Here is a 17,003-nt window from a genome sequence, read left to right on the forward strand (position 1 = left end):
ACTCTTGAGGCCTCAGTTTCCTAATCTTCTTGTTTGCTTCTCTGATTATTTTATATATATTTATTTCAAAGCATTTGGTCTAGATGACCTCTACTGTCTGCTTGAGCTATAAGTCTACGATCCCATAATCCTATGACATGCACTATCTGTCACAATCACTGTAAGTAGTTTTGCTTATTAACTCATTCAGGAGACATTTTTCCAGGAGGGAAGAGATCTTTGTTGGGTAATGTTGTGCTGTGTCAAAATAAAATGTGTCAATTAAATTTTTTTCACAAGTCACATTTTCTGATTTTGTAGGATCTACTTTTCTTTTATTTCCCCTAATCATGCTACTACTTGTTCAGTAGCGATAAGGATGGGACTAGTATTATTGTGGCTCAAGCTATTCTCTGACTAATCAATTCCATGGCACTGAGGAACAAAGCCGTCCCAGTGAAAGGACCGAAATGCTATTTACAGGGAAGTTGTTAAATCAAACTTCTTAGAGTGGGGAAAGAAAGATTTTACTATATGAGGGTTCCAGCTACAGAACAAAAAAGCCTAGCATTTCTAAAGAATATCTATCTCTATCCTCCCTTTGCCTGAATAATGAAGTCTGAAAACAGTCAGTGCAGCATGAATAGAGTTCAGAAAATATATAATTAGAGGTATTAGATTGTGTTTAGTCAATAGAGAACAGAGCAGAATTCTCTTTCTACTAATAACATGAGAGAGTTGAACTAGATGATTTCTAAGTTCCTTTTAGCTTTAAATTCTATGAATTTACTATATCTAACCACTAAGAAAGATGCCAATCAGGGATGTGTTAAATCTTTCATCTGTCATAGCATAGATTATTCCATACTCCTCTGCATAGCTACCAAATGATGACTGCTACTTCCCCATTTCACTTGCTTACATTCTTACTTCTACTTCCTTTACTACTTAAATGAGAACAATCTTCTGTGTAAGTTGAGACAATTTTATCCCAACCCTGACATTATCTAGTTATGTGACCATACGTAAACTTCTTCACTTCTCTCAATTCCCTAACTACTAGTGCCTTCCTCTCTGAGATTACCTTCCCCTTACTCTACTTGTATCTTGTATACATCTAGTTATTGACATGTTGTCTCCCTCATTAGAATGTGACCTCCTTGAAGGCAGGGATGCTCTTGCATTCTTCATATAAAGGGCAGGGTCCAGAATACAGTAAACTTGTTGATTCACTTAGGGGCACTCAGTTTCCCCACTACAAAATGAGGAAAATTGGGTCTTAGAGGGTCTCTAAGGTTCCATCCAATAAAAAGGAAATGTTATGATCTTTTTGCCTTTGCCTCCTCTCCATGTCTCTCCTACTTGAAATGGATGCCTGTTATACTTTTGTGTACAGGGAAGTAAAATAGATTTAAATTTGTTCCTTAGTTTCCATTTAGTCAATCATAATACCTTCCTGAATAAGTAGGTGTCCAAACAGATGTGCCAGTACATTATACTAGCATCAAGTTTTGAAGTCCACAGATGGTACAATACTACTCTGCAAACAGATGGGAATTTAGTTGTCAAACTGCACAAAAGCATGTTTTGTAATCCACAGGCAATCTATCACATTGTATTTGGATCATGTGAATTCAGTTTGCATTTTTTAAATTAAGCATATACATGAGTTATGTATACAAACACACACATGCATATAAATAAAACACAGATCACTTGTGCAAAGGGTCTTCTATTTGGCTGGCCAGTCATTTAAGAATAAACAGGGCTCACCTTAAATATGATTGTTTATGTCTTTCTCCTGTTAGAATTCTTTCCAATGGTCCAGGAACAATTTTTATATTTGGTGAGCAGAGGGGGACCAAGATGGTGGAGTCCAGGGAGCAACCCAGGTGAATTCTCCCAACATTCCCTTCCAAACAACTTTAAAGTAACTCCTCCAATCAAATTTTGGAGTGGCAGAACCAACAAAAGGCCAGGGTAAGACATTTTCCCAGCCTAAGACAACTTAGGAGGTTGGCAGAAGAGGTCTACTGAAGGAAAGCAGGAGATCTGATCACTGTTGCAAGGCCAAAAGGAACACTAGCACTTGTATCTACCATGACCAGGGGGCCTTCCTGGGCAAAAACCAGAATTCAGACCAGGAGAGTCATGAGCACACCTCTCTCCAGATCACACACCTTGGAAACACAGAACTTACAGACTTCTAGAACTATCTCTAAAAATAGCAGTGTAAAAAAGCTTAAAGCTTGGGACAGTACCCCCACCCTACCAGGTGAACAGAGTCCAACTTTAAATACAAAGTTCAAAGCCAAGAAATAGGCTGGAAAATTAGCAGGTAACAACAAAAAAAAAACTTGACCATAAAAAGCTACTAAGTTAGCTAGGAAGACCAAGACACAATCTCAGAAGACAACAATATGAAAAGTTATAACCAAAGACTCAAAGAAAAATGTTAGTTGTACCCAAGCCCAACAAGAATTCTTGGAAAAGCTAAAGAAAGAGATAAGAGTGGTAAAGGAAAAAAATGGGGAAAGAAATGAGAGTGATACAAGAAAATTATGAAAGGGGAATTAACAGGTTGGTAAAAGAATCACAAAAAATACAGAAGAAAATAACACTTAAAAAAAAAACAGAATTGGCAATGGTAAATGGTAATGGTAAAATGGTACCACCAAATGGTAATGGTAAAAGAGACACCAAAATTCACTAAAGAAAAGAAGTCCTTAAGAAGCAGAATTGGTCAAATGGAAAAAGAGGTACAAAAGTTCACTGAAGAAAATAATTTCTTAAAAATTAGAATTGAGCAAAAGGAAGCTAATAGCTCCAAGAGACATCAAGAATTAATACAACAAAATAAAAAAAATGAAAAAAATAGAAGATATGTGAAATATCTCACTGGAAAAAAAACTGAGCTGGAAACAAGGTCAAGAAGAGATAATTTAAGAATTATTAGACTACCTTGAAAGCCATGATCAGAAAAAAAAAGCCTAATGTTACATTAACAATAGCATTAGTGACTCCATTTTGCCTTTATCCATCATTTTGCTAAGTTTCAGCTGCTTGTAAATCAATTGATTTTGGAGAAGTCTCAAGATTACTCCCCCTCCCAAAAGTCATCTGACTTAAGGAATATCAGAAGACAATTCCTCTCCCTTTTACCTCATTATCTCCCAATCCTCTCCACCAAAAGGAAACCAAATGTCTCATTCCCTATATCCTGTTTTTCCTTTTTTTTTCACTTCCTCCAAATTCTACGTTAACTATGTAAAAACCAATGGTCAATGTCCTTGGCTACTGAGAGCCATGCTCCTGATTTGTTTCTGCAAACACATGTATAGCTAAATAAATCACTGTCTGAATGTAACTAACTACTTGGTCTTTATTCCACTATAACACTGAACATAATATTTCAAGAAATTATCAAGGAAAACTGCTTCAATATCTGAGATACAGAGTATAAAATAGAAATTGACAGACCCCTCCTGAAAGAGATCCCAAAATGAAAACTCCCTAGAATATTATAGCCAAATTTCAGAGCTCCCAGGTCAAGAAGAAAATATTGCAAGCAGTCAGAAAAAAACAACTCAAATATCACAGAGCCACAGTCAGGATCATATAAGATATAGCAGCTTCCATCTTAAAGAAGCAGAGGGCTTGGAATATGATGCTCTGGAAGGCAAAGGAGCTAGGATTACAACCAAGAATAATTTACCCAGCAAAAGTGAGTATAATCCTTCTGGGGGGAAAATTAATATTTAATGAAACAGAAGATTCTTAAACATTTTTGATGAAAAGACCAGAGCTGAATAGAAAATTTGACATTCAAACACAAGATTCTTGAAAAACATGAAAAGGTAAACATAAAAGAGTACCCATAGGAGAATCAATTAAAGTTAAACTGTTTACATTCCTACATGGAAAAATGATACATGTAACTACTAAGAACTTTATAATTATTAGGGCAGTTAGAAGGAATCTATCTAGACAGAAGGCACGAGTGTAACTCAAATATGTTGGGATTATCTCTGCCCCTCTCTTCCCATAAAAACAAAAGGATGAGAAAGAGGGATGCTCTGGGAGAAGGAAAAAGGGAGAGGGAGAATAGGGAAAGTTTTCTCATATAAAAGAAGCACACAAGGAAGAGTTTTTATAGTGGAGGAAGAAATGGTGGGGGGAGGGGAGGGCAGGCAATGCTTGAACCTTATTCTCCTTAGAATTGATTCAAAGAGGGAAGAATATACATATATATATATATATATATATATATATATATATATATATATATACATATATATACATACTCAGTTGGGTATAGAAATCTATCTTACCCAACAGGGAAATAAGAGGGAAAGGGGATAAGAGATATGGGGGGAGGAGAAATGATAAAAGTGAGGGTAGATTTAAGGGAGGCAGTGGTCAGGAGCAAAATAGACCTTTGAAGAGGGACAAGATAAAAGGAGAGAGAAAAGGATAAACAGAAGAAAATAGAATGGAGGGAAATATATAGTTAGTAATCATAACTGTGAATGTGAATGAAATGAGCTCATCCATAAAACAGAAGTAGCAGAATGGACTAGAAAACAGAATCCAATAATACATTGTTCATAAGAGATACACTTGAAATAGAAAGACATGCACACACACAGAGTTAAAATAAAGTGCTGAAGTAGAATCTATTATACTTCAGCTGAAGTAAAAAAGGCAGGGATGGCAATCACAATTTCAGACAAAGCAAAAGGAAAAACAGACCTAATTAAAAAAGATACTCAGGAAAGCTATATTTTGCTAAAAGGCACCATAGAAAATGAAGTAATATAAAAAATTTTCACAGCAAGTTTCTCTGGTAAAGGCCTCATTTCTTAAATATATACTGTTTACAGAACTAACTCAAATTTATAAAAATAAGAGTCATTCCCCAATTGATAAACAGTCAAATGATATAAACAGGCAATTTTTAGAAGAAGAAATCAAAACTATCTATAGCCATGTGAAAAAATGTTCTAAATCTCTTTTGATCAGAGAAATGCAAATTAAAACAACTCTAAGATATTACTTCACACCTATCAGAAATGATAAATATTGGAGGGGATGAAGGAAAATTATTGGTGGAATGGTGAACTAGTTCAACCATTCTAGAAAACAATTTAGAACTATGCCCAAAGGGATACAAAATTGTGCATACCTGTGACCCAGCAATACCACTACAAGGTCTGTACCCCCACAGAGATCAAAGAAAAAGGATAAAGATCTATATGTACAAAAAATATTTATAGCTCTTTTTGTGATAGCAAAGAATTGGAAATTGAAGGGATGCTCATCATGGGGAAAGGCTGAAGCAGTTGCAGCATATGATTGTGATGGACTACTTTTAAGCTATAAGAAACGACAAGGAAAGCAGTTTCAGAAAAAACATGGTTTAAGACCTATGAACTAAACCAGGAGGTCATTCTGCACAGTAACATAATGTTGTAATAATGATTATCTATGAAAGACTTGGCTTACTCCGATCAATAACAATGACCCAAGACAATTCAAGTCCTCATGATGAAAAAATGCTATCTCCAGAAAGAGAAGTGATAAATTCTGAGTTCAAATTGAACTATACTTTTCTTGCTTTTTTTTGCAATATGGCTAATATAGAAATGTGCTTTGCATGATTTTACATGTATAATAGATATCATTTTGCTATCAATGAGTGGGGAAGGAGTGAGGAGGGAAAGAATTTAGAACTCAAAATTTAAAAAGAATGTTTAAAATAAATGAGTAATAATTTTTTTTAAAGATTTTTAGAATTTGGTGAAGAAATACTAACAAATGGCCAGAGGGTATTTTGGTACTACTACATGCTATGCGAATGATGGGTAAAGCCTATGAAGATCACCACAGAATGACCTCACTGAAATCTAAAAGCAGTCATCTGAATCTTGCGCAACTTTATAGGCACCTTCTGAGTATGGTGTACCTAATGGCAACACTACCTAGTAATGCTGGAATTTAGGGATCCCTAGTGAGTCTCTGGCTCACTGCCACCACCCAGACAAGGAATCAAACACCTGTCTTTATGAAAAATGACACAGAGAGACAGCCATCCTGCTGTGACACATTGTTTAGAAAAAGCACCTTGCAAAGGATGAAGCAAACCCAAGTATTACCAGCACAGAAAGTTGGCCTTGTAAACTTGATGGAGTGCTTGGGTGCCTGTGCTTGAACCCCAGTTTGTAAAATCACATTTCTCCCTAGCGTCAAAACACTGTCTCAGGCAGTTTCTCTCTAGTTCAAGGGTAGCATGCCCTAACAAAATACTTATCTCTCCTCCTGATACAGTGGCCAGCTGCACTTACAGAATTTAGTAGTTTGACCCAACTGTGCACTGGCTGAAGCAGCTGTGTACTGGGTCATATCTATCACATATATCCTAGACTCAGTCATATATATATTCCCTAGCTCATTATATACATCCTGTATCCCTTGTTAGCTTGGAACATAAGTTTATTCCCAACATCTATCTTGTCTAACAAGACATTGATGGGAACTGCCTGAATTTTCCCAGTCAACCCTGACCACTAGCTGACTTAGTGATGTTTCAAGCGTAAAACCACACTTCCATACAGCCCCTCCTTGGGCTATTTCCTAATGAATTCTGGGCAATACGCCTATGCAATAGATATTAAAAGTGCATGTTCCTTTAAGAATTGACAACTCCTTAACTCCTCCCTAATCCCACCCTAACTCACCTAGTTAGCATAATTGGCACAGGTTTACTATACTTATCCTTTAAAATCTTAAATGTACCCTTCTAAGGTTGAAGGTTCCCTAAAAACTCTTGCCCACTGTAAAGTGCAACAATAAATCTTTACCACCTTGACTTAGAGAATGCTTGAGTCTGTGAATTCATCCCAGACTGCTTTCCAAGGACTCTGGTTATTGGGGTTCCTAAAACACCTACCCTCCCAAGTCAAACTGATAGCTATTTTCTGATTCCCTCTCTTTATATAAGTGTTAAGTGATTCTTAACTCAACAGATTTTGTCTAACTCCTCTAAAAAAAACAAAACTGCACATTCTATTGCTGCCCATATTCCTCAGTCCTGGCTGAGAAACAAAATATCCATGTTAAACTTACTGTCAATGCTCTCTGTTAGTAAATGAAAATGGAAGAGGCATTACTTACATGTCTTAGCAACTGCTTCCAGTGAATCCAAAATGGACTGATTTCTTGCACTGAGTTCTTCTTCCAACTTTTCCACAGATGTTTGCAACTAAGAAATCCAACAAAATCAAATTAGCTCACTCATCAAATGTTACTCTCATTATAAGTCTTGAACAAGGAAGAGTAACAAAAAAGAATAAAGACAAATATGGTAAAATCAGAAATCTCAATATTCAAAATATTCTCAACATTCTATTGCTTCTTTGAATATGAAGACACTTACCCTGTGCATGCTTTCTCTGACATAGGAAATGAAGCTGTTTAGAGCCTCACTAGAAAGGAAAAAGTAAATATGTAAATACATGTATGAGCTACTACAACAATCAGAAGTGGAAAGTTGTTGATGAACTATAAAGTGGATAGGAGAGACCTCATATAGCATTATAAAATCAATGACATGCTGGGAGCTCTTCAAAGACAGAGGTAGGAAAGCATTAATTCCCAAATCATAAGATTTGGCAGCTTGGACATTATTTGACTGCTTTCGAATTAAATAATCATAGGCTTTAGAGCTAGGTGGAATCTCAAAGGTCCAGTTGTCTAATACCCTCATCTTACAGGGGGAACTGAGGTCCGGAGAAGGGACTAGGACTTGTTTAAGGTGATACAGCTAGTAAGTAACAATCTTACTTAACCATTTAGAAAGGGCAAATCACTTTTTTCTCCATGAACATGCCGGGTCCATATTTTAGAACTGAACTGAAGCTCACCTTCCAAAGGATCATAAAAGGCTTCAAGCAATTCCTGAACTAAATTACTTTTTTGATACCAGTAAGAAAGACTAATTTGGAGGTGGCTAGATGAATACAGCACCAGCCCTGGAGTCAGGAGGACCTGAGTTCAAATCCGGCCTCAGACACTTAACACTTACCTTGGGCAAGTCATTTACCCCAATTGCCCTGTCTTTTCCCCTCCAAAAAGCCAAAAAAATAAAAGACTAATTTGTCCTTCACTAGGTCCATGATAGGTAAAGAAGGAAATTTTCTGTAAAGTTTTAAACCCATACATAAGTTGTTTATTTTGTTTTGTTTTGTTTTTAAAGCAATTGGGGTTAAGTAACTTGCTCAAGGTTACACGGCCAGGTATTTCTGGGTGGGTGCTAGGTGTTTGAGCCTGGATTCGATCCCCAGATCATCCCGACACTGGGGCTGGTGCTCTTACTTGATGTGCTACCTGGCCACCCCCATACATAAGTTTTTGACTTAGCATGACTTCTACACAAAAAAAGTACCAGGTACAACTTTGAAAAAATTTCTGATGAAAAAAGATATACCATCATTATTCTCTGTAAAATTCCTGAAGAAACACTATTATAGCAACATATTTTGTTATTCATTTGTTGTTTAGTCATGTTCAACTCTTTGTGACCCCATTTGGGTTTTTCTTGGCAGAATTACTTGAGTGGTTTGCCATTTCCTTCTCCAGCTCATTTTATAAGTAAGGAAACTGAAGCAAACAGGGCAAAGTGACTTGCCCAGGGTCACACAGCTAGTGTGTAAAGGAGGTCAAATTTGAATTTAGGAAGATGAGTCTTTCTGACTCCAGGCTGTAACTCCATTGTGCCACCTAGCTATCCCTATGGCAACATCAACAACTAATTGTTATTCCTGTTTTATTTAATTAAGTTACAAGGATTTTGTTTATCTTTATCTTTTTTTTTTAAACTGGAAAGTGTAGGAGTGAGAAAAAATTTTTTCAACTAAAATGAAATAAAATGAAAGATATTTTTTAAAAAGAAACAAATTTGTACTTATCTTGTTTGCTTATATGCATATGTCTTAGTGCTGGAAAGGACTTTAGAAATCTTTTGGTTTAACTCCTTTTACAAAGAGGGAAACTAAAGCCTATGTAGGTTAAGAATTGTCTATGGTCATGAAACAGTAAAGAGCTGGGATATGAACTTGGATCTTTTGATTCCAAAACCATTACTTTTTTTTTTACTACCCCACATTTTATTTTGCATTATATTTACTGATATGTGTTATATTCCTTACTAGATTATGAGACAGGATTGAGACTTAATCTCTATCTGTCCCCTGTCAGCACTTAAAAATTTTTGATGTAAAAAGATTCTACCGAACTATAAAAGGCTTGGGGGTGGGATAGGAAGAATTTCAAAACTAAGCATGTTTTCATATGGAGGAAATGATGAAATTACTTAAACATGATTAAAGAGGGGAAGAGAATGACTTTTGGAGAGTTCAATAACACTATATAACTATTATTGAAACGTATTCCCACTCCTCCCTCTGTGATCCAGCCAAACTGGTGTGAGAAATGCTAAATGTGGTTTCTACAAATTCTATAGGAACAATGGATGTTTCAAAGACAGATGTTACACAGGATGTGCAGGAATGTGGGAAGGAAGAGCAGAATGACCCTATCCAATTATATAGCTGGAAGAAATCTATAAGTTTCCTGTTGGAGGAGGCCCAGGCTTAACTGGCTCAAATTGGCCAGGATCAAGGGATGGTGTATGGGACAAGTAAAAATGCAGTTTCTGAGAGACTATCTGTAAAGTAAGTCCTTAGGCCTTAAGCCTAAGTTTCCATTTTTCTAGAAATTATGTGACTTTGAAACTTTAGAAATTTTTCTGTATAGTTGCTCAATTGTAGTTAGCCCTTCTCACCCAGCTTACCATAAAAGAGTTAAATTTCTATAGAACTGCAAGAATTGCTGAACAAGACTACTGATAAGAGGGAGACAGGCAGTAACCTTGGGAAGAAGCTCAGACTCTGGTTCTCAGACTAAAACTCATGGATAATATTAAAAATAATGAAGAATGGAAGTGATGGGGTGCTTGGGATCTATATTTGTAACATCAGTCTGTAAAACCAGTTTGTAAAATCATACCCCCCTCCCCTAGCTTCAGAGGATTAACTCTGCCCAGCAATAACTCATGAATTGTTTATCTCAGCTTGGAACAGTGACAAGCTACACCTGTGAATCTTTCACAAAAGTATCTATAAACATTGCAGCTTAGGCAACTATTATCTCCCCCTTGTATAGTGTCCTGCTACCCCCATGAATCCTTCCTACCCTATCTCTAAGTTGACTCCTTGGCTGCCTCCATGAATCCTTCAGGACCCTATCTCTGGGTTAACTCCTTGAGAGCCTTGGCTTCCAGACATCAATCCTGTCAAACATGACACTAATGGGTGGCATACTGGGCACTTCTCAGTCAGCCCTTGACTGCTGGTTGACTTAGTGACGTTTCAAGCCTAAAACTACACCTCCAGGTAGCCCCCGCCTTGGGCTTTTCCCCAGTGAATCATGGGAAATAGCCTTCAATTACATTAAAAATGCTTGTTCCTTTAAACACTGGCCCCACCTTAACTCCTCCCTAATCCCACCTTAATCACCTAGTTAGCATAATTGGTAGGGGTTCTACTATGGATTATCCTATAAAAAACCTTAATTCTACCCCTTTAAGGTTGATAACCTCCTAAAGGACTCTTGCCCACTGTACAGCCTAACAATAAACTTGCAGGTCCCCTAAGGACCCTTGCCTGCTGTAAAGCATACAATAAAATTTTACAACTCTGACTCCAAGTTGGCTTGGGCTGAATTCTTTCAAGACTGAATCGAAGGCTTTCTGGTCTTAGATAAGATCAGAGTTCCTGCTGAACCTATTGTGAGCCATCCCTCATCAGAAGGAGCGGGCAGCAGCAGGTGGATTTGACCAATCAAGAGACAGCCTCGGGACCCTAAAGTCCAGATAAGAATGTATCAAGGGTAGACTGAAAGGAGGGGTCCAGTATTCTGAGGTTGTAATACACTGACATAATGGGACCTACTATGTAACAAGATTTGAGCCTCATTAGTAATAATTCATAACCCTTGCTTATTTAACCCAGCTTTAGCTTCTGTACTGTGGCCTCCTCTCTCTCTGTGCTTTCCTGGAGACTGGACCACCCGCTTCTCCAAGATTCTAATAAAACTTTCTATCTTCACTTTGAGAGGTCTCCGGGTAGTCAATGAGTAGTGAATTTGGGTTAGGGTCTCCGTATCCCACACAATGGTCACCAACTTTTTATTAACATTCATGCTTAAAGAGCCTCATGAATATTGACTGACACACCCCACATAGAATTAGAGCCTCATTATCCAAACATACAACCCGTGTTAGCTCATGTTTGGGAGGAGGACAGATCAGAAAGATTGTAACCCAGAAGAGCTGCAAAACAATCCCAGTTCTGAAGGGAGGGAAGAGGCAGGACTAGGAGTATAAAAAGATTCATATTTTTCTAAATCTCTGTAGTTTTTTGAAGAGGCTACCCATTTATTCAGGAAGAATAAATGTTAAATAAAGGTAAAGAAAACCTTCCTAGCTTTCCAACAAGGATTGTTTGTTGCTAGACTAAGTATATTTCTCACACTGGCTTTTTCTATTCCTTAGATATGACATGCTTTCTCCCATCTCTGTGCCTAGCTGTGGTGGCCCACCTGCCTGGAATGCACTCCTTCCTTACTCCACCTCATAGAGAGGAAGGTTTTTATCAAAGTCTTATCTGTGGGCACTCTGCCCAAAGGAATACAGAGTTTGATGGCTGAAATCTCATGGGATATCTTGGGATTTACAGGCTAGATTTCTTTTTTTTCTTCTTCCCTACTTATTTATCCTATCATTTTTGAGAGGACAAAAAAACTGGGACAACTGACTCTTTTGTCCCATGTAGTCTCATTTAAGATTGCTTGAAATACTACATTGGAAGACCAGACTTCGATAAAGCCCATTGGGATTCAAATAGAGCTACTTGACCAGACTTTAAACCCAAATCACTGACTCTCACTGATTGGCCAACAATAGGTCCCACCCCAAGCTTCATTTGGCCATTGTTTTCATTTTGATGGCTCAAGGATAAGTGTAACTAGCAACTGTATCTACTTTGGCCAGAAACTCTGAGGGTCTTCCCCTCTCAGGCTGATATTTTTTTTATTAGGTATAAAAGGCCATTTTTTCTTATAAAAGGCCTTTCTTACCTAGCCTTAATCACTGAATGGATATTACCTCAGACCTGGGAAAGCTCTTAGCTTAAAAAGGCAAAGGTTTACTACTGCATCCAGGGCCATGCCCAGTTGTCTTGATCTACATTTTGCCACTGGACCAGAATGGCTGAGGAGAGTGAGGCTGGTGACTTTGCACAGCCCTTTCACTTAAATCCAATTCACTTGCAAGTCACTGCATGACCTTTTCTGGTATCACTAGTCCTCTTCAAGAATGAAGGACAATGAAGCTAGAGAGGATCTCCTTTTAAGATGCCACTCAAACATCATCTTTTGTATAAAGTCTTTCCTGATTCCCTCCTTCCAAACTACCTTATATTTAATGACTTTGTATATGTTTGTATTCATTTGAAGTCTATTCTGCATATGCTTAGACATATACTTGTCCCACCTACTAGAATTATAAACTCCATGTGAGTAGAGATTGTTTCATTCTCTGTACCTTGCATACAAATCATAGTGTCTAGCACATAAAAAGTTCTTAGATGTTTGTTGACCAATTAATTAAAGGTAAAACTGAATCACACACTTGTAAAAAAAAATACTAGATACGGACTGATTGTTTATTCTCAGAACATTACTCTAGATATTCTAGCATTGTCTCTAAAAATATTATCTGTATACCCATACCTAAAATGAAAAGAACAACAAATATAGGAAACATAAGGCACTTAATGAACTGGTTATACTCTCTTAGATGGTAAAGAACACCCAAATGCTTTCTACAATTGTTATAAACATGATTTGTATATTCCCTTAAGAATTCTCTTAAGAATATTCAAATCTACAAATTTGGAACTTAACCGTCAAAGTGTGAGTCACTGCAGAATATTAAAATAATAAAAGCTCACATTTATATAGGCTTTAAGCCCTTCCACATACAATCTCTCATCTGATTCTCACAACAACCTTAAAACATAGGTGCTGTTACAATCATTTTATGGATTAGAAAACTAAGGCAGGAAATGTTAAAGTCTTGGCTAGAGTCATGCTGATGAGGTATGGGCTCTTGGAGCCCCCTCTAGCTCTCCTTGAGTCCTTGAGGTACAGGCTCTGGGAACCTCCCTTGGACTCTTGATTAAATCATCCCATTTGATGAGGCATTTGCATGAGGCAATAAGCTTTACATTGTGGCTGAGTCCTAGACTCTTGTTACTAGACTTCCCACCCTCTGTTTCTAAATTTCCCACCTATCAAAATATTGATCTACCCTTGAACTGGCCTAGCCCATCATTGTCTGTAGTCTCCAGCTACTTCCCACTTTTAATCACTCATTGACCTCATTAACTCCTCCTGAAGACCCTAACCAAATTCCTCTCTAGACCACCCCTAGATTCTTCCCACAACTTTCTGTATATAAGACCCTATTTGGTCTTCATGTTTGTGAGAGCTCCATAGAATGCCACAGAATAGTGAGAATGTCATAGAATGACCTAGCACAGACTAACTCTGTGACTAATGCAAGCGAACTTTTAACAAATTTTACTTTGGCTGAAAAGACTCAGTCGAATTCATTCGGCAGGACCCAGAGTGTTTGTATCGGGTCTCGAGAGCAACCCTAACCGTCTTAGAGGGTACCCTCTACATTTTTATGGTTCCCTGACCAGGAAGCACTTCTCCAGCCAGGAGGTTTTGTTTTTGTTTTTTTGTTTTGTGGTGTGTGTGTATGGTTTTTTTTGGACCTGACCTCTCAGGTCCCATTAGGTCAGACAGCTAGGAGGCTGTTTTGTGCTCAGCCTGACCTTGGGTTCTTGGTCTTATTTGGTTATTTTGGAGAACATGGACATGTGCAGTTTCTGAAGATTGGAAGATAAGCACAGATGCCCCATCTGGAAGTCTAAGTCATATTCTTTCAATTCTCTCCTAGGGAACTGGGACAACTTCAAGTACTTTTTTGTGGTGTTTTTGTTTGTTTGTTTGTTTGTTTTTCGAGGCTTACTCTCAAACCTTTCTTTGTGGAGGAAGGGACTTCCAGGCCCTATACCTGTAGCTCCCAAAAGTTCACCTTTGGGTTGTCTTTTACAACACTGGAAAAAATTTAGTTTCTCTGGAGACCTTAGAAAGGAAAAGTTGGAGTTTTTTTTTTTTTGCAACACTGTTTGGCCTAGGTATAGCCTAAAAAACAATGAATTGTGGCCTGTTTTGGGGGACTTTCAAAGAGAATATTCTCTTGCAGTTAGAATCATACTGTCAGAGAAGGAAGATGGATAGATATTGCCTACTTAATGACTTTTGTTGAACTTTCTCAGAACAAGGTTCTCAGGAAAGACTGTAAGATGCTTGAAGCTAGAGCCCCTCCATAGAGGGGCAATGGGGACCAATTAAATGACCCCCTTCCTATGGCTTCAGCCCCAGCCCCTCCCCCTGAGCAACTCCTACTAAGGTCACTGAGGCAGCTCCCCCAGCCCCTTCTGCTGCACCTCAACCCTTTTCCCTGTTGGTTCCCCAACACCCCTCATTTCCTGTCTCCTACACTATCTATTATCTCCTATCCTGCATCTCCCAGCATGGCCTCTTCCCCTTCAGGGACCCCTGCTCAGGTCCCAGGCCCTGGTCAGGATGAAGTGACTCCCTCTGTGGCCCCTCCCCATGAGGCAACACCCACTCAGCCCTCAGGCCCTACCCCTGAGGCAGTCATAGAGGTATCTCCTCTTCTGACTGCTTCCACTCTTCAGGCGCTGGCTGACTTTCCCCTTTGCCAGCCGGATCCCCCAGTCTTGCAGTCTGATCCAGTTCATCCAGCACCCCCCAATCACTCTCTCATAGGAAGTGGGACTCCCAATCTCCCTTCCCAAGCCTCTGTCTCCATAGAACCTTCAGGACTTTTTCCCTTAAGGAAAGCAGCTCTCTCATCAGATGGGACAACTAGAGTGCATGTCCCATTCTCCATTTCGGATCTCAATCAAATTAAAGAAAAGGTGGGTAAATTCTCCAAAAATCCAACAAAGTTTACTGAAGGCTTTCAGGACTTATCCCTGCAATTTGAGCTTTCTTGGGGTGATTTGCATATCCTCTTCTCTACCTGTTGTTCCACTGAGGAGAAGAGGAGAATCTGGGAATAAGCCCCAAAATTTGGGGATTGTTTGGCTAGCAATGACCCCAGAAAATAGCCCCCAGGAACATCTACTGTTCCCACTAGTGACCCAGGATGGGACTATCATATATGGGAGGACAGAGAAAAGAGAGACCATATGGTACTGCACCTGTTAGAAGGCCTAAGAACTGCATTTCAAAAGCAAGTATATTATCAGAAAATCAGAGAAATTTCTCAGACAAATCAAGAAAACCCTGCCCTTTTCCTAGATAGACTTGTAGAAGCTATTAAAAAGTATACAAATTTAAATCCTCACTATAGAAGGGGTAGCAATCCTTAACATGTATTTTATTAGTCAGTCTGCCCCAGATATTAGGACGAAACTGCAGAAATTGGCATTGGGACACCAAATACTTCAGGCCCAATTACTGAAGACGGCCTTTGGAGTCTTTAACAACAGATACCTGGCTGCAACAGAGGAGAAAGAATGCAGGGAACAAACCAGAGACAGAGAACATGCTTGCTTCTTGGCTGCTGCCATGGCCAGGAAAAACCCTTCCAGGGGACCCCCTAGGAGGAAGCCCAATCACTTGGGCAGGGGGAAAACCTGCTTTCGATGCCACAAGGAGGGTCACTGGTCCAAGGAGGGCCCCTCCAGGTCACACCCCCCCCCCAGAGGGAGCCCCAGGAACCAACACCTCTAGAACTGGGCCCGTCTGACCTGGAGGAACATTGGAGGAAGGATGGTCACCAAGGTAAAAGTGGTAGAGCCACCTCCCAGTACCCTGTCCTCCAGTCTTCTCAAAACTCGGAATGATGGGGAAGACTGGAGCTTGGCAATGCTCCCACCTTCTCCATTTCCCTTACTGAACTCTGGGCAAGCATCGAGGTCAAAGGTAAAGTTACCCACTTTATTATGGCTAAGTTCTCTGTTCTAACCAATTGGTTCTACTCTCCCCTTGACCAGTCAGGTCAGGGGCATGGAAAGGAAAATTTAAGGGATGTCTCCAGACATACCCAGTCCTCTACCTACTTGAGGATCTGTTGTTTGAACACTCTTTCCTTATCCTCTCCTCTTATCCTTTCCCCTTGTTGGGAAGGGACATGATAGTGAAATTGGGGAGTCAATTTTCTCTATTTAAACCTCCCATCTCCCTTTGCCCTCTGTTCACCAGAAACCCCCATGTGCCCTCAGAAGTGTAGGAGACAGTTGAGCCAATTGTCTGGGATCAGGGAATTCCTGGGAGAGCTACTCATGCCACCCCAGTTACTGTTTGCCTCCAAGTTCCTAATGTGTTCCCCCATCACCATCCATATCCAATCAAGCCTGAGGCCTGGGAAGGACTACAACCATTAATTGAAAAATTCCTAAAAGATAAAATCCTTGTCCCTTGCCAATCTCCATGTAACACCCCGATTCTTCCTGTAAAAAAAGCCTAATGGAGAATACTGGATGGTTCAAGATCTCAGGGCTGTTAAAGCTGTCATCCCTATATAGTCCCCAACCCATATACAATACTTACTCAGATCCCTGGGGGCACCCAATGGTTTTCCACCCTAGACCTCAAAGATACCTTTTTCTGTATACCTTTGCACACAGACTCAAAATATATTTTTGCATTTGAATGGATACTTCCTGGGGAAACAAGTCCATGTCAGCTAACATGGACAGTCTTGCTCCAAGGGTTTCGGGATAGCCCACATTTATTTGGCCAAGCTTTGGGAAGGGATTTAAGGGATCTGAAACTAACTGATAGCAGCTTAATCCAGT

At 39.2% G+C, this 17,003-nt stretch overlaps 1 protein-coding gene across 3 annotated transcripts in view; it reads right to left on the minus strand.

Moving 5' to 3' along the window:
* Positions 1-17,003, minus strand: part of IHO1 (interactor of HORMAD1 1) — an 82,178-nt gene that overhangs the window by 31,846 nt on the left and 33,329 nt on the right. For all 3 annotated transcript variants that reach the window (XM_069095731.1, XM_069095733.1, XM_069095732.1), the window contains 2 exons: positions 7,415-7,463; positions 7,153-7,240 (listed from right to left, as the gene is read on the minus strand). In XM_069095731.1, coding sequence (XP_068951832.1) covers positions 7,153-7,240; positions 7,415-7,463 — 137 coding nt within the window. The remainder of the gene's footprint in view (positions 1-7,152; positions 7,241-7,414; positions 7,464-17,003) is intronic.

This window comes from Petaurus breviceps, unplaced genomic scaffold (assembly GCF_028583685.1).
Source record: "Petaurus breviceps papuanus isolate PSGF00001 unplaced genomic scaffold, PetGlider_PUasm1.0 227, whole genome shotgun sequence".
Taxonomy (NCBI): Eukaryota; Metazoa; Chordata; class Mammalia; order Diprotodontia; family Petauridae; genus Petaurus; species Petaurus breviceps.